Source organism: Ursus arctos, unplaced genomic scaffold, assembly GCF_023065955.2.
Source record: "Ursus arctos isolate Adak ecotype North America unplaced genomic scaffold, UrsArc2.0 scaffold_18, whole genome shotgun sequence".
Taxonomy (NCBI): Eukaryota; Metazoa; Chordata; class Mammalia; order Carnivora; family Ursidae; genus Ursus; species Ursus arctos.
The window spans coordinates 53,916,573-53,938,040 of record NW_026622852.1 but is presented as its reverse complement, the minus strand read 5'-3'; the positions used below and the strand labels follow the sequence as shown (position 1 = coordinate 53,938,040).

Here is a 21,468-nt window from a genome sequence, read left to right as displayed (position 1 = left end):
CCTGACCACCCCTGCTCAGACTTTTCCTTGTTTCAGGCCATCATAGCACCAATGCCCATTGCAAAGAACACATGATTTATTAAAGACAACTTGTCATCAACAGCATTGATTCAAGGAAATAAAACTGATGAAAAGAACAAAAGCAGACTCACATTCTGACCCCCAAGTGAGACCTGCTGAGTTCATTTTGCCCAATCTATAAGCGTCCAAAGTCCTGGGGGAAACTTCCCAGTGGGGAAGCCTCAGGCACTCTGGCTCTCAGGGCACCTCCCCGGAGAGTCTGGGGTGGGGGAATTACCAAGGGCCCTTCCTGTCTCCAGGCAGTATCCCACTGGGGACCACAGCCTCATCTGGACAGGGTCCCTGCTCTTGACCCTCATCCCAAGGTCAAGGAGAGAGCACTGGACCTAAACCTGTCACTGAGGCGAATCAGATGCAGTGATTCAAGTAGTATGGCCCCAGGAGGGAAGGCAGGGGACAGGCAAGAGGGAATGCATCAGGTGTCCTGGGCAGAGTCTACTGGGTCCCAGGCTGGGGCCCAAGCCTCAAGCTGTGAAGGGGTCAAAGTTGGGACTGAACCACCAGCTGACAAGTTCTGGGAAGAGGCTGAGCTAGGCTGGTGGGAAGTGTCTCTGCGCCATCTGGGGTCTAGCAGTCCGGAGACGATACCAGCCCTCTCGACACCAGCCCTCCCGTAGCCCTAACCCTCAGTTCCAGTACAGAGCTCACAGCCCTCCCAGCCAGGACCTGCTGGAAAATCAGGAAGGTCCCAGAGGCAGGGGGAGAGGATGTGGACTCTGACCTTGGAAGGTCAGGAAGACTGTCTCCAACTGCTTTTTACCCTCCTGGCCCCACCCTTCACCTCCAAATCAAGCACTAGCCAGTCTGCAATAAATAACCAGGAGTCTGAATAAATAGTAAAAAATCTCCCAAATACTGTGTGTTGGGAGAGGAAGAGGCAAAAAGGCATGTGCATAACATCCCAGCAGCATCCAAGGTACAACCTGGTATAGGAGCCACTTGGGGACAGCTTCTTCCTGGCCCACAGCCAGGCCTGGGCGGGCAGCACAAAGTCCTGCCTACCAGCTCGGGAAGGCTTTAGGGACAAGAGGGCCACCACTGGCCAGTCTGAGGAGAGGCTGAGGACCCCTGCCACATTGCCCAGCCTTCCAGACCCAAACCACCTGCCTCCTCACTAGAGGAGGAGGGGCTTGGTCAAAGTAAGCCCGCTCCTCCCACAGCCCCAAGGCAAGAGAAGAAAGCCGCTCCTGCTTGGGTGCCCCTGCCCCAAATCCCGGGAACAGCCCAAGCAGGTGACCAGGGAAGGGCCAGCAGCTCCTTCACCCTGCTTGCGGGAGACACACCTTTCCTCGCACCGACAGGATCCAGGGCTGTTAAGCTCAGCTACCCCAGGCCCAGGGAGGCTCCCATTGGTCCCACCTGCCTTTGTATGGGCCTCACCGCTCTGGGCCAGGATTTGGAGGCCGTGGGAATGACTACTCTCCTGAAGCACTTGGATCCCAACCCCTGGTACAGTACCACTTTCGTGTCCTTTTCCTTCAGGAAACAAAGGCCTTTGGGGGGAATCTCTGGAAGACCCAGCTCTCTCTCTTCTCCTTCCTCCAACCTTGGGCAGAAAGGACGGTAAGGGGCCCAAAGCCTTGTGGGCCATCATTTCTCAGCAGCTTTCCGTTTCCAAGATTTCTGTCGGGAGCAGATTCGGGGCCCTCTAGTGAGGCACTGGGACTCCCTCCCAGTCTGTGGGACCTGGGGGGCCTAGGGCTGGGGACAGGAACAAGCCAAAGTTGACCCCCAGGGACTTAGCTAAGCCAGACTCCTCATTCTGTCTCTGGGGTTCATGGAATGGGGGGGGGAGGCTGGGGATAAGGCACCCCAAGAAAGAAGGGCAGAGGGAGAATGGAGAGAGGGGCAGACAGAGCGAGAGAGTCACACACACTCTGTGAAGGGAGGGAGACAGAGAAGAAAAACCTCAAGGGACCAAAGATACCCCCACCCCCCTCACACACACACTGACAGACACACACACAGGAGCAGCAGACACCTGGGGGAGGAAGGGACACAGACACACCCATCCCTGACTACAGACAGAAACACACGCTCAGTGGGAGAGGACCAGAGGGTGTGACCTGGGCCTGGCAGCTTCTTAGCTCCTTCACAGTGTCACCTTCCCCATGGAGAAGCCTAAGCACCAAGCCCCAGAAGAAGTGGTTTCTGGCTCATTTGCCAAGCACCTCCTGCAACCAGAGCCCAGGAGAGCCGAGCAGGAGAGGAGGAAGGGAGGAGCAGAGCAGAGGCAGGGACGGACCCTTGCCAGCTCCCAGTGCCCCCAGTGTGCCTCAGCCCCAGGAAACCACCTCATGAGCTCCAGCCTTGCTCAGCAGCCTGGGCAAAAGGTCCCCGGGTCAAAGAGCAGGGAGGGAGCCAGGGCTGGGTGGTTAGAAAGGAGCATGGCACAGTGTGCCCCCAGCGGGGAGCGGCCTAGGGTGAGGGAGCCAGATGAGGAGGCCTGGAGTGGGCCAGTCCTGCAGCTTCCCCTCGGGCTGGCTGGGATCCCAGAGGCTCCTGCGTGTCCCAGAAGCCAGGGCATAGGGGTCGGTGTCTTCTCTCCCAAACCTGGGCCTCTTGCCAGCAGGCTACTTTGAGTCTTGGAGTTCCTTGGCCTTCTGAAGGATCTGGCAGACATCTGTGATGGGGTAATCCTAGCAATGGGAAAGGTCAACGATATGCCTCTGAAGTCAGCTCACCCTTCACCACCTCTGCCACACCCACGCCCTTCCCACGGGGCCCCGTCACCATGCTGGGCCCTGGGCCTCAGGGACAGAGACCACAGGCTACCAGACAACATTGGGCATTCTGCCCAAACCGCTGCATGGAGCAAACACTACACCCACTGCAGCCCGAGCTGACCCAACCCAACCAGCACCAACCAGTATCACAGCCCCTTCTCCTCAGGAACCAGGACTCCCCCATCTCTCTCCCGCCCTCAAACCCGAGTGCCGTTCATAACGAGCCTGAGAGTGGGCCTGACGTTGCTCACACACTAGTTCAGTGGGTTGCCTCATCAGTCTGAGGAGAAAGCGACTGTGACTAGGCCTGATCAATCCGATTACTGCAAACCCACCCCAGGCCAGGCGTTGAAGAAAGCGAGGCCTGGAGAGGTTGTCACTTGGCTCAGGTCACGTGACTAGCACAGCGGCACAAAGACGTGGACCCTGAGCTGTCTGCTTCTGCACCCACGTTCTTAACCACTATAGTCCCCTCTCCTCCCCCAGGCCCGAGCACTTGCACCCCCAAGCGCTACGATGGCCCAGGCGCCGCTGTGTCCCAGGTACGATGAACTTCCGTAGAGCGCGTGGTCCAGAGACGTCTAGTCATTCACTCAGGGCCACACCACACGCAAGGGGCAGAAGTGGGATGCAAACCCAGATGCAAACCAGATCCGCCTCCGGAGTCTGGACGCTTCTGCCTTGCTCCTGACCCAGCCTGTCCCAGCAGCCGGCGTGGGTGGCTGCTTGGTAAGTACGTGCCTCCCGGCTGAAGACGGGGCTCGCCGCTCCGAACCCCATACCTGCAGGAGCCGCATGTTCACGGTGAAGTCCCCTTCCAGCAACTGCTCCCGGATCAGTCTGAGGAAAACAAGCAGCGAAGGTGCTGGAACCCTGGGCCGCAGAGGGCAGGCCCAGTGGGCCCCTTCCCGCTCCCTCCTCACTCCCCACGAGGGCAGTCCCTGCACGTGCCCCTCTGCTGGCTGTCACACTCACATGAGCATGGCGCAGCAGACCAGGAGGAGGAAGTCGAAGCGGTTGTCGTCGGCGAAGAGGGAATCCCAGATCCGGATGACGTCGGGCAGCAAGAACTCCTGGGACAGCAGCAGTGTCAGCCAGCGGAAGGCGAAGAACTGGGGCTTGATGTTCTGCTCTTGCTGGGGAGACAGAGGCGTGGGGTGGGGTGCTTGGCTGCCACGCAGTGCCACGCAGCCCATCACACCGGCCACACGTGTCCGTGCCAGGCACACGGAGTGGGCAACGGCACTGGGGCACCTGGAGAGCCCCGGCCGGCCGAAGGGGCAGCCACGGCTTGCTACCGGCCGGTGCTTCCAATATTTCAACAGAAGCCAGAAATCCAACCTTTTATATAAGCTCTCCAGATTTACAAACGATGGCTTTAATTCTTTCAAAATACGGTGTGGATTATAACCTTGGATTTAGGGCCAGACAGACCCATTACCAGTCACTTACTGATAAGCCTGGCCTTGTGCTTAGTATGTGCAATAGACCGTTTCACTTACTGACTCCACACCACAGCCTTACGGGGCCGTCATTCCCCGAGATGAGCCCTCCGGTCAGGCCCAGTGAATAGTAACTGAAAAATTGTTACAAAACAGCAAAAACGTATCTGTATCAGTTTAAAAAGACCTGCTTACATGTTTTTTTTTTTTCAAATGATTTTTGTTTATAGAGTTTCTCTTCACAAAACTGTTTTCTGAAATAAACAGGGAATGCCACTCCCATAACTTTCTAGAGGATTTTTAATTTTTAAAAATGACGTTCGTCCTTTTTTCCCGGAGGACCACCACCGGGCTAAAGTCATTCAGATATGGTAAATGCCCCGCGCCATGGCTGGCACACGACGGGCACCCTACCAACTTCCTCTTCAGGCCCAGCCTGCTAGGCTCCCACGTCAGCTGCTGCCTTGGTCTTCCGGTCGCGCCACAGCGCTTGGGCAGTGCTCCCCAGCGGCAGCAGCCACTGTCCATCCCCAGACTCCAGCCAGACCTTTCCCCAGGCCTGGGTGCTCAGGAGGCCCGCTGTCTGTGCCCCTGCCCGCCTGCCCGCCGTGGCCCAGGCGTCCTGGCGCCCCTCACCAGTTTCAGGTAGAGTTCCACGTCCTTGGCCTTCAAGGTGCAGTACACCTTTTCCATCTTATAGGTGATGCCACATTGTGAGTCGTCCAGGCTCTTGATGAAGTTGTCCCGGATCTCAGCCATGAGGTTGGTGAAGCAGAAAAAGGTGTCTGCCTCGGCGTGCTCTGGGCAACAGGGACGGGGGGAGGGTAGCTGCAAGAACACTGATGCTCTCCCAAGTCCCACCCCATCTCTCACGTGTGTGACGGGCCACCCACCCTCCTGGTCAGGCTAGGGCCCTCCTCTATCCTTCACCATGCTCCTCCCCTACGCTAAGGACATGATGTCTTCTCACGTCTTCTGGCAACGCTGTACTTTCGCTCAGCAACTATCACATGCTCTTCTGATGACATTCTTCCGATCGTTACTCATTTAATTCCTTGTCAATCATTCAGCTTCCTGTATATACATCTCATCTCCTCTACCAGAATTTCGGTTATTTTTTTTTAAAGATTTTATTTATTTGTCAGAGAGCGAGCGAGCATAAGCCAGGGGAGTGGCAGGCAGAGGGAGAAGCAGGCTCCTCGCTGAGCAAGAAGCCCGATGCGGGACTTGATCCCAGGACCCTGGGATCATGACCCGAGCCAAAGGCAGATGCTTAACCGACTGCACCACCCAGGCGCCCCCAGAATTTCAGGTATAAATGCTGAGAGATCAGTAAGCTTCCAACATTCTAGAAAGCCTGAGCTGCAAAGGATCTTAGGAACCATCCAGGTCAACTCCTCACATCTGATGGAAGGGAGATGGAGGCCCAGAGAAGGGAAGTGAGCTGCAGAGCCCAACAAGGCCCATCAGCCCAGCTTCCCTTGGTCCATTTTTCTAGGGAGCCACAGGAGGGATGCGGGCAGCCAAGAGCCCTTTTACCTTTCCACTCGCTGTTGGGGTCGGTGGCAAAGGTATAGTAGAGGGGCCCCACGATCTCATTCATGCCCTGCACGTAAGCGATGCCAGGGTTGAGCTTGGCGTAGATGAACAGGATACGCTCCACCACCTCCCAGTGGGCCTCGCAGCCGTTGGGCAGCACCTCATACTCATTCAGGGAGGACGGCGCAGAGTTCTTCTGTGGGGAGCTCATCTGCGGGAGGACAGAGCCGGTAAGGCGGGTGGCGTCACAGATAACGTGTTCTCACCAGAAAAGCTTACCCTTCCAGCCTAGACTCAACTTCCAGCTTACGGGGAACACACGGCAAAGCAGGACGTGTCCAATACCGTAAGGAGAAATGGGCAGACAAATCCAGAATGTGGGATATTCCACAAGACAGCTGGACTACCGTCTGATTCACGGTGATAAGAGCTACAACAACACTTACCTCTGAGGTGACGGCGTACTGACTGGGAATGGACATTAAGGAACATTCGAGATGATGGAAATGTTTACTGTCCTGACTGACGTGCCAGTTACAAGATATATATGTAAGAAAAAGTTCATCCAGTTGTATACTTAAGATCTCTGCATTTTACTGCATGTAAGTTATACTTCACTTGTTTATTTATTTATTTAATTTATTTTTAGGTTTTATTTACTTATTTGTCAGAGACAGAGAGAGGCAGAGAGAGCGCACAAGCAGGGGGAGCAGCAGGCAGAGGGAGAAGCAGGATCCCCGCTGAGCAAGGAGCCCGATGTGGGACTCGATCCCAAGGACCCTGGGATCACGACCTGAGCCGAAGACAGACATTTAACCGAATGAGTCACCCATTTTAATTTTTTAAAGACTTTATTTATATATTTGAGAGAGAATGAAAGCAATCACAGAGGGAAAGGAATCACAGAGGCAGAGGGAGAAGCTGACTCGCCGCTGAGCAGGGAGCCCGGTGCAGGGCTCAATCCCAGGACCCTGAGATCATGGCCTGAGCCGAAGGCAGACGCTTAGCTGACTGACCCACCCAGGCGCCCATACTTTACTTTTTAAAAAAACCTTTAAGTAGGGGAGCCTGGTGGCCCGATTGGTTAAGCATCCAACTGCTGGTTTCAGCTCAGGTCATGATGTCAGGGTTGTGGGATCCAGCCCCGGGTTGTGGGATCCAGCCCCGCATCAGGCTCTGCACTAAGCAGGGAGCCTGCTTGAGATTCTCTTCCTCTGCATCTCCCCTGCGTGCACGTGCACTCTCTCTCTCTCTCTCAAATAAATCTTAAAGAAAAGAAAAAGCTGGGAGATAAATAGAAGAGGATCCCTGCTAGAGGGGGATCTTCTTGCAGCAGAGCAGAGGTCTCCAGCAGGGGTGCCAGCAGAAGCCTCGGGGGGGCTCTGCATTCAGGTGCCTGCCTGGGGTTCCCTGTGTGAGAGAGCTACAGGCTGACGCAGGCAGGGACGGTGTATGGAGCCATCCTGGAAGCACGGGGTCCTGAAGACGAAGTCCCTCTCCCATCATACACACGTGTACATGGGCGCTCACACACACATCACTAACATGTACTGAGAGCTTTCTAAGTGCAAGACAGTGCTCTACAAGCATCCTGCCATTAAATCCTCTGTACAATCTAGAATATCGGCTCAACATCATTTTCAGGATGAGGAAACTGAGGCTCAGAAATGTTAGGTCACTCGGGGTGCCTGGGTGACTCAGTCGGTGAAGCGTCTGACTTCGGCTCTGGTCATGATCTCAGGGTCCTGGGATCGAGCTCTGAGATGGGCTCCCTGCTCAGTGGGAGTCTGCTTCTCCCTCTGCCCCTCCCCCTGCTCGTGCTCTCTTTCTCTCTCACTCTCTTTCTCTCAAATAAATAAAATCTTAAAAAAAAAAAAAAAAAAAAAAGGAATGTTAGGTCACCCATCAAAGGCTCACATTACATGGTGGCACTAGGACTCGAACCCAGATTGGCTGACTCTGGAGCCTGAAGACGAGACCTCAGAGAAGTGCTTTCCAGTCTTCCAAAAATCTGCAGAGCCATGACCTCATTTCATCCTCTTGGCAATTCAAAAGCCAGGAGGATGGAAATGATTAGGCCCAGCTTATAGAAGAGGAGACGGAGGCCCAGGAAAGTGAGCTGGTATTACTGACCCAAGGTCAGATGGGTGTTCAACTTGAACTCAACTGTCCAACCACAGGCCTCAAGGTCCAGGGATGAAGCTTCTGGTCAGGTTCTCTGCCACCAAGACCAAATCGAAACCTAAAGTGGGTAAGAGCTTGGCTCTCACACCCCAATTACTATAGTGAAATGAATGAAGTCAGGTCCCCACCTTCCCTGGACCCAGAACATCAGCAGTGAGTAAGAGGGTCGCCCACAAAACCAAACATTCTGCGCCCTCCGACCCACGCAACTCTGTCCTAGTTACAGTGGACGCTGGGATCAGCTGTAACTGCCCTTGTCACCCTGGTAGCAGAAAACGGCTGCTCTCCTAGAGACACAGAGACTTGACCACTCATTCTACTGGGGGGAACAAAAGCTTCTGCAATATCATCTGTCACTAGCTTGTGAGAGCTTACAGAGAAGGGTTGTTCCACTGTTGGAGGACAATGAAACATTCTGAGGAGCACGTTGGGAGTTCCACGTACCAAAGCATAGGTATAAATTAAGGAATAAGGTAATGTGCTTCATCTGGTTACAAGCAGCTTCTCCGAGTTCCAGGAATCTGCTAGAAGAATGGGACTCAAACACTCGGCAGGACTTGGCCAGCACACGTCCTCTCAGTTCTAGCGCCTGGGGCGCCTGGCTAGCTCAGTCAGCAGAGCATGCGATTCTTGAGCTCAGGGGTGTAAATCTGGAACACCCGTGTTGGGTGTAGAGATTACTTAAAAAAATAAAATCTTTAAAAAAAAAAATTCTAGCTCCTAAGTCTCTCAGCTCCACACCCCCATTCTACCCTGGCCCTTACCCACCTTTGCCTGGACGATATAGCCGCCTCCTGACCTCCGCTGTTACCCCCCCCCCCCCCCCCCGCCGATCAATACCCCCCAGGGCCCACACCAATCCTTTACAAAGGTGGACCCGAATCATGTCACTGGCCTGCCTAAAATGCTGCAAGGCTCCCCAGCCCTCGGGACAAAGGCCCCAGGCAGCCTCACCCCCACTGATCTTGCCAGCAGCCTCCAGCAGCCCTGCCTCTAGCCAGGCTGGACCCCACTATTCCCTGAACGCACCACACTCTCTCCTGCCTGAAGCCTCCAGGTATGCCCTCCTCTCCACCTGGAATGAGCTTTCCTCGTAGTTCTTGGATGCTGGGCTTAAATGTCACTTCCTCAGGAAGTCTTCCTGGACGCCCAGGCCCAATCAGCTCCCCACCGCCATCACTGCTCCCACCACACTTTCCCATCAACGTGCAATTACTTTTTCAAGTAATTCACCGCACAGCACGGCCCTCCCCCAGTACCCCTTACACCCAGCTTTTGATACCTGACTTGCAGAAAGAACCCCAGAGGCGGACCTGGCAGGACCACATTACCCAAAGTCCCTCTGGGTAACTGTCAGGGCAGATGGTCATAGGCCCAATGGCCAGTGGCCAGGGCTCCAAGGGAAGCACGGAGGAAAAGGCTGTCCTAGGACATCCCTGCGGCCCCCAGGTTGGCTCTCACATTTGTGACTCCACTCCGGTTCCGGGCCACTGTCTGGGATTTCAGCGTTGTCTGTTCCACCCGCTTTCGAAGGGTCTCGAACTCATTCTGGGGGTCGAGGATAAGGAGGCAGGGGTACTCGGTGGCTCTCTGGAAGAAAGATATGTCTGGGCACAACCTCCTGTCAAGAGGGAACAGGACAGAGTTCTGTTACTCAGGGTGGAAGCCTGGGGCATTCCATCAGCACCCTACTGCAGGGAGCTCCAGTATCCCAAAAGGCATCTTCTGGGTTTTTTAAAAAATAACATTTTATGTTTAAAAGTTTAGTTTTTAAAGAGCAATACACTTATTATACATGCATATATACACACACGTACACACGCAAAAATATACCCATATTCTTATGTGTTATTTGCAAAGAGATACACATACAAATTTTTTAGGTGTCCGTATGGTCTTATAATCCAACTCTTCTCTTAAACCACAAACATCTCTCCACGTCAAAAACATTTATCTAGGGACGCCTGGACGATATAGTCGTCAAGTGTCTGCCTTCAGCTCAGGTCGTGATTCCAGGATTCTGGGATCGAGTCCCACATCGGGTTCCTTGCTAATCGGGGAGCCGGCATCTTACTCGGCCTGCTGCTCCCCCTGCTTGTGCACGCGTGCGTGCACCTGTGACAAATAAGTAAAATCTTTAAAATTTTATCTAATGTGCACAGGGTATTAAGTGTAGCGTGGCTCGAAATGGCCACATTGCACATTGTATAACAGGACAGCATATACAGCTGACATAGGAAGATGTCCAAGACAGGGGGAGAGGAAAAATCAAGGTGGGAGACAGTTTCTAGAATGTGATCGAGCTGGTATTGTTGTTTCCGGGCTGACTAAGGTATAACGGACACACAGCGCCGTGTGAGTTTAAGGCAGCAAGTTTTTCTCGTGAACGTACAGCAGCAGAGGCACATTTTCCAGACGTCTTACACAAAGCACATTGCAAACGCGCCCTCCAGAAACGCTAGGGACGTGCTACAGTCGCTACCAGTGTGAGACGCGAAACCGTTTCTCTAGAACGGGTTTAAGACGTGGTTCTTGACTCCCAGCTGTTAATGCACCTTGTGGACAGAGGCTGGCCCAACACCAGCTTGAGAACACAGGAGACGAGCCCCCTTTTGCACCCTGGCTGAGCCGCGCTGGGCTGGGCGTCCACCTGGGGCCTTCTGAAGATGGGCCTGGGCAACATGAGCATAGAAAGAGGAGCGGCCCCCACCCAGGGTGGTGAGGGCCTGGAGACACAGCTCACACCCGCTGCAGGAGGAACTGAAACCAGGCGAACAGATTCCAGAACTCCAGCTCTAACCACTCAGCCCCGCTGCACACAACCTCCGTTCCGGCTCCTCACGCAGCCCTGCGGGAAATCCCGCCCGCTGCCAGACCCGCCAACCCCACGGGACGGCCCAGGAGTGTTTCCACATTTCTCTGCCAAGTGGAAAAGCACACCCACGTACGCACTATAGCTCACAATTTTTCAAAAAACACACATTTGACCCTGTCCCTCCTATGCTCAAAACCTTTGCACGAATGCCCCATGTCCTCGGGATCAAGTCCAAGGTCCGACCCCTGCCTCCCTCTGGCGTGGCTTCGAGCACGCTGGCGCTCACGCAGCTCCTCGAACGTGCTTCCGCGGGCTTTCCAGGGCCTTCCCACAGGCAGCTCCCCCCAGCCACGACCCTTCCCTCCGTCTTCCCCCAAGGCCTCCCACTCCCGAGACCTCAGCCAAGGCTTCCCCCAAACTCTTTAAGCACCCTGAACGCTCCCCTCAGAGCATTTACCACAGACGCTAATTACTCAGAAGATCGGTCTTGCTGAATGACTGTCTTCCCGTCCTCCCCACCAGGTTCTAGGCTCCTAAGAGGGACCATGTCTGTCGACGCCATGCTCAACCCGGAGCCTGGCACAGAGCCTGCTGTGCAGTAGGGCCGCAATGCCTGCCGCCGGAGCGGTCAGATCAACCCATACCCGCCTGGGGCACCAACGCCACCGGGGCAGGGAGAAAGGAGCGTCAGGCCCTCGCCCCGCTTGCAGCCCCATTCACAGGCCCATACTGCTGGCCTGTGGGCCTGGACCCACCTGCTGGATGACCCACCAGTTCCTCAAACACCTGTGGGCGCGGGCTGGAAAGTACGGGACTGGAAACTCCCCAACAGTCCTACGGGCCAGCTCCTGAGCCCCAGGGCCCCACTTACCGGACGTCTTTGTCGATCTGCAGCAGCACCTCATTGTCCTTGAAGTAAGTGTTCCACCGGCTGTCGGGGTTGGGGTTCAGCGGCTGTGGGGAGAGGATCAGCTGCTCTGTGCTACGTCAGACTAGGACGTCAGCGGGCAGACTCCAGCCTGGGGGCCTGAGCAGAGGCCCCAAACCAACAATCCCACCAGAGGCCCCGCCGAGGCTCTGAGACCGCCTGTGAGCTACGCGGGGAGCCTCCCACATCACGTTCAAACTGCAAGTGCGGTCCTGCAGTGTGCTCCGAGGGCGTCCCTGCTGGCCAGGGAGCGCCCTGTCTGCGGCTGCCGCTCTCGAATGCTGCCTATACCAGGCGCTCGCTGAATGCTTGCTGGATGAATGAATCGCCCATCCTAATCCTCGGAGCGTGGGCCTCCGTCCATCCATCCCCACTTCCTGCACGAGGGGAGGGGCTTGGTATTTGAGGAGAGAACGAGGCTTCCTCCAGGCCACAGGAAGATAGTCTATTCTCACTCCTGCCCTGCTCTGACTTTCTTCAACTATAAAATTAAAACCTTTCCCAGGACAAAGAGGTGAGGAGGAAAGGAGACAGAGCCCACACGGAGGACCGGGCTCAGTGCTATGCACACACTCGGGAGCCCAAGCTATGACTTACATTTCTGACTGGGGCCAGGGCCTGGGAAGCAGAAGGGAGAGACAACAGCCTTCACAGGCCAAGCGGCCCGACACAGAAAGGAGGTACTGGACGGGCCCAGGGGACCCAGATTGGCTACACCTGTCCTCTGGGGTGGGGGGAACCTGCCAGCTCCAAAGCCTGTACCCCTCCCTATTCTGTAGCCTCACTCCCTCCTGCCACCCGTACTTACATGGTCCTCAAAGGTCACATCCTCCCTGGACACACCCATGTTGGCCTTGGCAATGCCAGGCTGGATGATCATTTCCCTCAGGAACTGGGAATATAGCTCCCTGGGGAGAGAAGAGGACAGACACATGACCCCAAAGGTCCCGTCCAGGGAGCCCAGACCAGAGAAGCAGCAACAGGAGGCAAGGCCTGTTGTCTGATACAAAGGCCCTCCCGTCATCCCTTCCTCATGGTCTCACCTCTGCTTGGCCAGGATGGAGGTCCATGAGGCTCTTTCCAAGGGGAGGTAGTTCAAGAGAATCTGCACAGAGGGAGGGGACAAAGCTCTGGCGACTCTCCAGCTCAACCCCAGACAGTAGATGGAGGCTGACCGGCCTCCAGGAAAACGTCTAATAAAGCCCAGAGAAAACCAGATGGGCTGAAACCCACGAGTGGAGGTGTGGGCTGGGGATAGCCTCCCCTTTGCTCTCCACTGCCTCCCTCCTCCTTTACCCCAAACACCAGCCCTTTCTGCTGCTTTCTTCACACAGACTCTTCCAAATAATAATAAAACCTGGTGCTCCAAGCGGCTGGAAACCCAGACACTGGGCTTTGGCCCCCACCTCAGCTAAGAGCCGTGGGCAGAGCATGGCCTTTTTCTGGTCCCATGAAGCATCACTTCCGCTACACTGTATGGGCCAGGAAGGAGAGGGCTTCACTGGCACTACAAAGCGTTCCATCCCCAAGGGGATCCTGGAGGGACACCAAGAAGAACAGAAAACCCACAACTTCCCAGAAGAGTTTCCTCGAACAAGCAAGGAAAGGCGTAGAACAAGAAGGGGCCGGGGTGGCGGCAGCCCATGCAGGAACCCAGGGACTCTCGGCAGAGCAGACGCCCCAGGCCAGGCACACCCACCTTCCAGCAGAGGCACCGCAGTCCGCCCTCACAGGGGATGCCTGTGGACACAGCAGGCAAGAGTCACGCCCCAAGCCAGAGCCCCCGGACCCCCCAGCCCTCCACCTCAGAGCCAGTTGGCAGGGAATGGAGTGGGCAAGAAGTACTTCTTCAAGGATCATCTTCTGTCAGAAAGATGACTGGACTGGATCCTAATCCTGTGTATTTCTCCCCATGATCCTTGCCCCCAGCCCAGAGCTCCCTCTGTGTGGAATGTTCTTTTGAGGATAACACCTTCTTATTCTTGGTCATTCTTCCTCAGAGCAGCGTTTACCCACCATCATCTCTTCCCAATGAAAGTCAGATCTCTTGTTACAAACGATGACGGATCCGTGGCTTCTCCTTCATAGCGTCCATCACAGTCGGGATTGTATAACATAGTTGGTGTATTTATTTAACATCTGTAACCCCGACCACCGGGTAAGCCCCAGAAAGAGAAGAACCAAATGCGTCTTACAGTCCCCGTCTCTACCATGGGGCCCAGCACACAGAAGGCATACCACAAATATTTGTGGAACATAAATTAAGCTATCAGTGGTAAGTGCTTTGTGCCTGATGGACACTATTTCACTTAATCCTCATTAAAACCCTAGTAAATAGGGAAGATTAACATAGTTGTCTGTAAAGACAGAGCAATCAAGGACTCAAACACAGGTCTGTCTTAACTCTACAGCCCAAACTCAACCACTCCTGCAGAATGGCTCCCCCGAGGCCTGGTAGATTCTTGAGCTCAGTACACATCCCGTGACCCCTCAAGGCCTTCAGGGTCTGAATATCACTCCTGAACAAAACAAACCCCTCCTGCAATACAGTCAGGAAGCTCGCTACAGCAGCCGTTGCTCCAGGACCCCTAATACCATGAACAGGAGCTAATGCCCCCACCTCAGAATCTGCCCGGGCAGGAGAAGAGCAACTCAAGAATTCCTTGCTGACAAAGTCACAAGGGCCGAGCAGTAACAAGAACCACACAGAACACCCAGGATATTTTAAAAGATAAGCAAAAATCTCCATGCTGGAAGGTTCACCATGCTGGGGAGGGCAAAGTCAAACATTGCTGAAGTCCAGCTCCTAGAGTCAGGGTCTCAAGGCCTTAACCAAAGTTCACTATTGTCGGAGTCAGCTTTGATCCCCAAGCCTAGGGCAGAACCAGGAACCGCTCTGCAGCTTACCAAGTTCCACAACACAGGAAGTGGGCTGAGGAGTGAGGAAGACACTGCGCGGCTCCAGGCTCATGTCTCCTCCCGCTCCAGCCTCCCAGCCTGCCGCGTTCAGCCTTCTCCAGTTACTCTCTGCCAGCAGCAAGCACCACTTAAACGCCAGGAAACATCCTAAGGCCCACAGGCCTGCCCTTGGTGGTCAGGGCCGTCAGGGTTGTTCAGAGTCACAAGATCTGGAGAAGTCCCCAGGGGGCGGCCTGACCCCAGGACTGACCAGATGTTGGGGCCTTGGGTACCTTTCCCTCCATTCTAAACACAATGCTGCTCTAGGGAGACCCTGAACCCAGAGAGCTGCCGCTTACCACTAAAACTGAGTTCCCGAAGCTTTTCCAAGGCGATGGTGGGCTCCTTCAGGACATCATGGAAATCTGCAATCCTAGAAGGCGGGATGGGGAGGCAAGTGAGGCACACCCAAACCCCACGGTGACAGACTTAGCGATCACTCCTGAAGCCCAAAGCTCTCCTATCACCAGTCTTCACCCTGCTCCTCCCGTCCCTTCAGGACAGAAAGGCAGCAAAGCTGTCAAGGTCCTGGCCAAAGGCATCCTTGGGGAATGACAGAACTACAGATCACTTCTTCCTCCAAACCCAGAAACAGAGAGATTCTTGTCTAGAGGTTCTCAAATGAACATCATGAAATTAGACACATTTCTAATATTTAGTGAGCAAGCATTTATTGGGCACTTCCTGCTGGCCAGGCCCAGCCCACAGGGCCACTATCTGAACTCAAGGAACCCTAGGAACCAGGAGTAACATGATCCCTAGACAAGGGGCCTGTGTCATCTGCACGCAGCTCTCCAGGCTCAAAAATATAACCATTAGAAGACCTCTGGGCTAGCCTGCAGGCAAAGACCAAAGGGTTAAAGAACAAGTCCTGGACGAAAATTGAAGAGTGAGCAAAATTTGCTGCGGGATTTGGCCTGGGGGAGGGAAGACTGGAGAATCCAGGTTCTCCAGCATGCCTTGTAAAAAACGTGCCAGGGGGACAGGGAGCATTTGGAGGGGAGGGTACTGGGGCAGAGAATTAACAGGGGAGACAAAAACTGGGGGGGGGGGAGCTGGAGAACGGGGGGCATCCAGGCCTTGGATGAGGAAGACACGAGGGGAAGAGGGAAACCCGGGGTCCAGGATGAGGGAGAGAGATGGGGTGACACCAGGGAGCAAAAGAGGTGCGTCCGCTCCGTGCCCTCTTAGCCCCAGAGGCAATGAGGTGTGAAAGTGGGCGCCCGAGACCCTCTACCGGGAGGGGGTCCCCGACTCCTGGCCGCACCTGCGCCCCCCTCTGCAAGGAGGCAGCTTGGCCGAGAGTGGTGTGGCTGGGTCGGCCCCATGGCCCTTACCTGCTCTTGTGCAGACTCGACATGGTGTTGACTTCCGGATCCCCCCGCTGCCTCCGCCGCCTCCACCGCCGCCGCCGCCCCCTAGGGAAGCGGGGCGCTCTGCAAAGGCCTCCGACCGGAAACGCAGCCCCCGGCGCGCGCGTTCCGTCTCGCCCCGCCCCTCTGCCCGACTCCGCCCCGCTCACGTGCCGCCCATCCCCCCACTGCCGCGGTCGGCCCCGAGATTGCCGGGAGCGGGGTCCCGCCGCCCAAGTTAGGGACGCGCCGGTGAGCGCGCAGGCTGTGTGCCCGAGGCCTGTTCTTTGCGCTTCCCTGGGCCTCAGTTTCCATCTATGCAGTATACTTGTCACCCTGCCCTCTTCCTTACCCGGTCCTCGCCGGCGGTACACTGTGGCGTCATTGTTTCGGGAATGTGGACCTTCCCTGCTAAACTACACAGGCCTCCAGGCTGCTCTTTTTACTGCTGAGTCCTCGACGCCTGTGACAGCAGCGCCCGCACCGAGCAGACGGTTCAGTAACTGTCGGATGGAAGAGCAGGACTACAGTTCAGTGGCTTGGCTTTTGGAGTTGATGAACGTGAAATGTACCGTATCAGCACAATAGAAAAAGAAAGCCAAGATTTCAGGATCCTTCCCGAGAAAAGACCCAACTGGCAGCCTCACAATGATTTTTCTCTACACAGAGGTGCGCATATATGTATAATTGTCCTTATTTTTTTAATTTGTCCACTGATGGGTGAAAACGTTGTCACTGGACCGGGAAACCTCAAACCCACCCTCAAGCTCTCAGGACTTCTCCGCTCCATGAAGCCCGCACACAGATACCTATCTGTTCCTTTATTCGCCAGTCCCACGATTGCTGCTCCCACTTGTGTGCTAGGTACCGAGCTAAATGTTTCTGTAGGCTGCAAAGATTACGTTCTTGTATGAAATACAAGACCTAAATGAATACTGTCATAATTGCACAACAGGAAAGGACTATTTTTCCGGATAAAAAGAATAGCAGTTGGTTAGGAAGACAAGGAAAAACACAATGGTATGTTAAGAAAATGGCAGACTGTGGGCTATCATTTAGAAAAAAATAAAGTCCTATTTCTACCTCACATCTGACAGAAAAATAAATTCCAGATGAATTAGAGCTTTTCAAGGGGAAAATCTATGGGATTAGAAGAAATACACAGAAAAATGTTTATAATTTTAGGGAAGGGAGACACAAGACCCAGAAGCCATGAAAGATAAGACAAATAACTACCAGAAATTTAAAACCTCTATGTGGCAAAGTAAAAAACAAACATCAATAGGGGGAAACGTATGCGCCCTTTGTGATAAAATGTGAATCTTCCTAACATATACGGAGTTCGTTTTTTAAAGATTTTATTTATTTATTTGATAGATCGAGAGAGCACAAGCAGGGGGAGCGGCAGGCAGAGGAGAAGCAGGCTCCTGACTGAGCAAGGAGCCGGATGTGGGACTGGATCCCAGGACCTTGGGATCATGGCCTGAGCCCAAGGCAGACACTCAATGGACTGAGCCACCCAGGAATCCCAGAGTATTGGAATTTTAAATAGTGGGGTCTGGCAAGCTGCTCTGAGGTGACATGTAAAGAAACATCTGAAGGAGGTAAGAGAGCCAAGCTTATAAGTAGGCACTTCAAAGAAGAAATAACAATGTTTCACCAAAGCCTGAAATGACATTAAATTGGGCTTACGCTGAGATGAGTATGAATTGAATAACCGTCTTCTGCCTCTTGGATGGGTAAAAGGAATCAGCATTTACTGGGGCGCCTGGGTGGCACAGAGGTTAAGCGTCTGCCTTCGGCTCAGGGCGTGATCCCAGCGTTCTGGGATCGAGCCCCACATCAGGCTCCTCCGCTGGGAGCCTGCTTCTTCCTCTCCCGCTCCCCCTGCTTGTGTTCCCTCTCTCGCTGGTTGTCTCTATCTGTGTCAAATAAATAAAATCTTTAAAAAAAAAAAAAAGGAATCAGCATTTACTGCACATACCATCACTGGGCTATGGAAGAACAGGCCTCTCTCCAACGAGTTTATTTATTTTTTCTAAGATTTTATTTATTTATTTGACAGAGATAGAGACAGCCAGCGAGAGAGGGAACACAAGCAGGGGGAGTGGGAGAGGAAGAAGCAGGCTCATAGCGGAGGAGCCTGATGTGGGGCTCGATCCCGCAACGCCGGGATCACGCCCTGAGCCAAAGGCAGACGCTTAACCGCTGTGCCACCCAGGAGCCCCTCAAACGAGTTTAAAGTGAATTAAACCAATACAGCTTTTTCCCAGAGCAATTTAACAAGTACTAATACGATTTTTTAAATTTGTATTTAACTTTCTATATTGAAATACTATAGGTTTGCAGGAAGCTCCAAAGATAGTACAGAACGATCCTTTGTACTCCTCACCCAGTTTCCCCACTGGTTTCATTTTTATACAATTTTACCAGCTTCGAGATATATTTGATGTGCCCTAAGCTGCCCATATTTAAAGTGTACACTTACATAAGTTTAGAGATATATATAGGTATATATATATACACACACAACTGTGAAACCGGCACCACTATTAAAATAATAAGCATATCCTTCGCCCTCAAAAGATTCCTCCTGCCCTTCCCATCTTCTGCCTTCTTCCTCTTTTTGTAAGCCCTCACCTCCCCCTCCCCCCCCTCCAGGCAACCGCTCATCTGCTTTCTGTCACTATAGATTAGTTTGCATTTTCTAGAATTGTATATAAAAGGGAACATATGCTGTGTGCTCCTTTTTATCTGGCTTCTGTCACTCAGCATAATTATTTTGAGATTTTGCATGCTGTGGCATGTATCAGCACTTCACTACTTTTAATTTTGTTTGTTTATTTTCAAAAGACTTTATTTTTAAATAATCTCTACACCCAACGTGGGGCTTGAACTCACAACCCTGAGATCAAGAGCCTCATATTCTACCAACTGAGCCAGCCTGGCGCCCCCACTTCATTTCTTTTTATTGCTGTGTAGATTCCATTATATGAATACACCATTGTTTATCCATTCACCTGTTGGTGAGCATTTGGGTCGTTTCCATTTGTTGCTATTAATCTAAAGCTGCTATGAACATCCACGCACAGGTCTTTATATGGACATATGCTTTCTTTTTTTCTTGGACTGGAAAGGCTGGATGAATTTTAAATTTTTAAGAAACTGCCAAAAACAGGGGCGCCTGGGTGGCTCAGCTGGTTGAACGGCTTCCTTCGCTCAGGTCAGGATCCCAGGGTCCTGGAATCGAGCCCCACATCGGGCTCCCTGCTCAGCGGGGAGCCTGCTTCTCCTTCTCCCTCTGCTGCTCCCCCTGCTTGTGCTCCATCTCTCTCTCTCTCTCTTTCTCTCTGTCAAATAAATAAATAAAAATCTTAAAAAAAAAAAAAGGACGTGCCAAACCATTTTCCAATATGGCTGTATCGTTTTTCACCCACACCAGCAGCGTGTGAGAGCCCCATTGTACCACATCCTCACCAACACTTAACATGGTTGGTCTTTTTATTTTATTTATTTTTATTTATTTTTTAAAGATTTTCTTTATTTGACAGAGAGCAAGAGAGTACAAGCAGGGGGAGCGGCAGAGGGAGAGGGAGAAACAGGCTCTCCTCTGAGATCATGACCTGAGCGGAAGGCAGACGCTTAACTGACTGAGCCACCCAGGCGTCCCTGGTTGGTCTTTTTAATTTTGACGTTCTAGTAGGTGAGTATTGGTATCTTATTATAGCTCTAATGTGCATTTCCTTAAGACTAATGATGTTGAGTATCCTGTCATGTGTTTGCCATTCATGTATGTTCTTCGGAAAAATTATCTGTTCAAATCTATTGCCCATTTTTTGTTGAATTGCCTGCTTTCTTACTGAAATTGAGGGTTTTTTTTTTTTAATGATTTTTTATTATATTATGTTAGTCACCATACAGTACATCCCCGGTTTCCGATGTAAGGCTCGATGATTCATTAGTTGTGTATAACACCCAGTGCACCATGCAATACGTGCCCTCCTTATAACCCATCACCGGTCTATCCCATTCCCCCACCCCCCTCCCCTCTGAAGTCCTCAGTTTGTTTCTCATAGTCCATAGTCTCTGAAATTGAGGGTTTTTTTTAAAAGAGTTTTGTTTGTGTGTGAGAGAGAGAGCACAAGCAAGGGGGAGAGGGAGAGGGAGATGGAGAAGCAGGCTCCCCTCAGAGCAGGGAGCCTGATGCAGGGCTCGACCCCAGGACCCTGGGATCCTGACCTGAGCCGAAGGCAGAAGCTTCAGCCACTGAGCCACCCAGGCGCCCCCTGAAATTGAGTTTTGAGAATTCTTTAGATTTCCTAGATACAAGTCTATTTGATTTTGATTTTTAATTGTGATAACATAAACAAAGTATAGAATTGACATCTTAACCATTTTTAAGTGTACAGTCAGTAGTGTTAAGTGTATTCACAAGGTTGTGCCAATAAGCTCAGAAACTCTTCATCTTGTAAAACTGAAACTGTGCTCACTAAACAACTCATTCTCTCCTTCTTCCCCGCCCCCCTGCCCTTGGTGATCCCCATTCAACTCTCTGTCTCTATGAATTTGACCACTCTAGGTACACGTAAGTGGAATCATGTAGTATTCTTTTAGTGACTGCCTTATTTCACTTAGCATGATGTCTTCAAGGTTCGTCCACACTACAGCATGAGTTAGAATTTCCTTCCTTTCTAAGGCTGAATAATACTCCCCATGTGTATGTATACGTTGTAGATATTATATACTACAATTGTTTATCCATCCCTCTGTCCCAACATGGGTTGCTTCCACTTTTGGGCTGCTGTGAATAATGCTACTATGAACGCGGGTATACAAATATCTCTTCAAGACTCAGTTTTCTGGGGCACCTGGGTGGTTCAGCCAGTTGAGCGTCTGACTCTTGATCTCAGCTCAGGTCTTGATCTCAGGATCATGAGGGCAAGCCCCACGCTGGGCTCCATGCTGGGCATGAAGCCTACTTAAAAAAAAAGAGAGAGAGAGAGAGAGACTATTTTCAATGCTTTGGAGTATATACCTAGAGGTTGAGTTGCTGGGCCATATATAGAATTAACATTCTATTTTTATTAATTAATTAATTATTATTAAAGATTTTGGGATTTTTTATTTATTTTTTAAAATATTTTATTTATTCATTTGACAGAGATAGAGACAGCCAGCAAGAGCGGGAATACAAGCAGGGGGAGTGGGAGAGGAAGAAGCAGGCTTCCAGCGGAGGAGCCCGACGTGGGGCTCGATCCCAGAACGCCGGGATCATGCCCTGAGCCTAAGGCAGATGCTTAACGACTGAGCCACCCAGGTGCCCCGATTTGGGGATTTTTTAAAGTAATCTCTGCGCTTAACATGGGGCTCAAACTTACAACCCAAAGATCAAGGGTCACATGCCCTCTGGCCTGATCAGCCAGGTACCCCCATTGTATTTTTA

The 21,468-nt window shown here is 52.5% G+C and overlaps 1 protein-coding gene and 1 long non-coding RNA gene across 3 annotated transcripts; one reads left to right on the top strand and one right to left on the bottom strand.

Annotated features, from left to right (window-relative positions):
- Positions 1–58: 58 nt before the first annotated feature.
- Positions 59–16,150, bottom strand: TBC1D13 (TBC1 domain family member 13). 2 transcript variants are annotated; one of them, XM_026514120.4, is made up of 12 exons: positions 16,011–16,150; positions 14,973–15,046; positions 13,415–13,455; positions 12,759–12,820; positions 12,524–12,623; positions 11,659–11,741; positions 9,434–9,593; positions 5,789–5,999; positions 4,886–5,049; positions 3,783–3,943; positions 3,590–3,647; positions 59–2,720 (listed from the first exon to the last, which is right to left on the bottom strand). In XM_026514120.4, the coding sequence occupies exons 1-12, from the start codon at positions 16,031–16,033 to the stop codon at positions 2,655–2,657; spliced, it is 1,203 nt and encodes a 400-aa protein (XP_026369905.1). In that variant the 5' UTR covers positions 16,034–16,150; the 3' UTR covers positions 59–2,654. The 2 variants fall into 2 exon arrangements, with proteins under 2 accessions (XP_026369905.1, XP_057169781.1); XM_057313798.1 differs by having other exon boundaries at positions 59–3,647; positions 16,011–16,129.
- Positions 16,151–16,215: 65 nt separating this feature from the next.
- On the top strand, positions 16,216–19,850 carry LOC130544005 (uncharacterized). Its single transcript, XR_008959848.1, has 3 exons — positions 16,216–16,694; positions 17,403–17,629; positions 19,577–19,850. It is a non-coding gene; the product is annotated as an uncharacterized LOC130544005 (long non-coding RNA).
- The last annotated feature ends 1,618 nt before the right edge of the window (positions 19,851–21,468 follow it).

What these genes read in the sequence shown, in the direction of transcription:
- TBC1D13 (XM_057313798.1), bottom strand. Translation starts at nt 16,033, where the DNA reads ATGTCGAGTCTGCACAAGAGCAG. An exon ending in TCGAGTCTGCACAAGAGCAG is followed by an intron (nt 15,047 to 16,010) that starts GTAAGGGCCATG and finishes CCCGCCTTCTAG; the next exon opens with GATTGCAGATTTCCATGATG. An exon ending in TCGGGAACTCAGTTTTAGTG is followed by an intron (nt 13,456 to 14,972) that starts GTAAGCGGCAGC and finishes CTGTGTCCACAG; the next exon opens with GCATCCCCTGTGAGGGCGGA.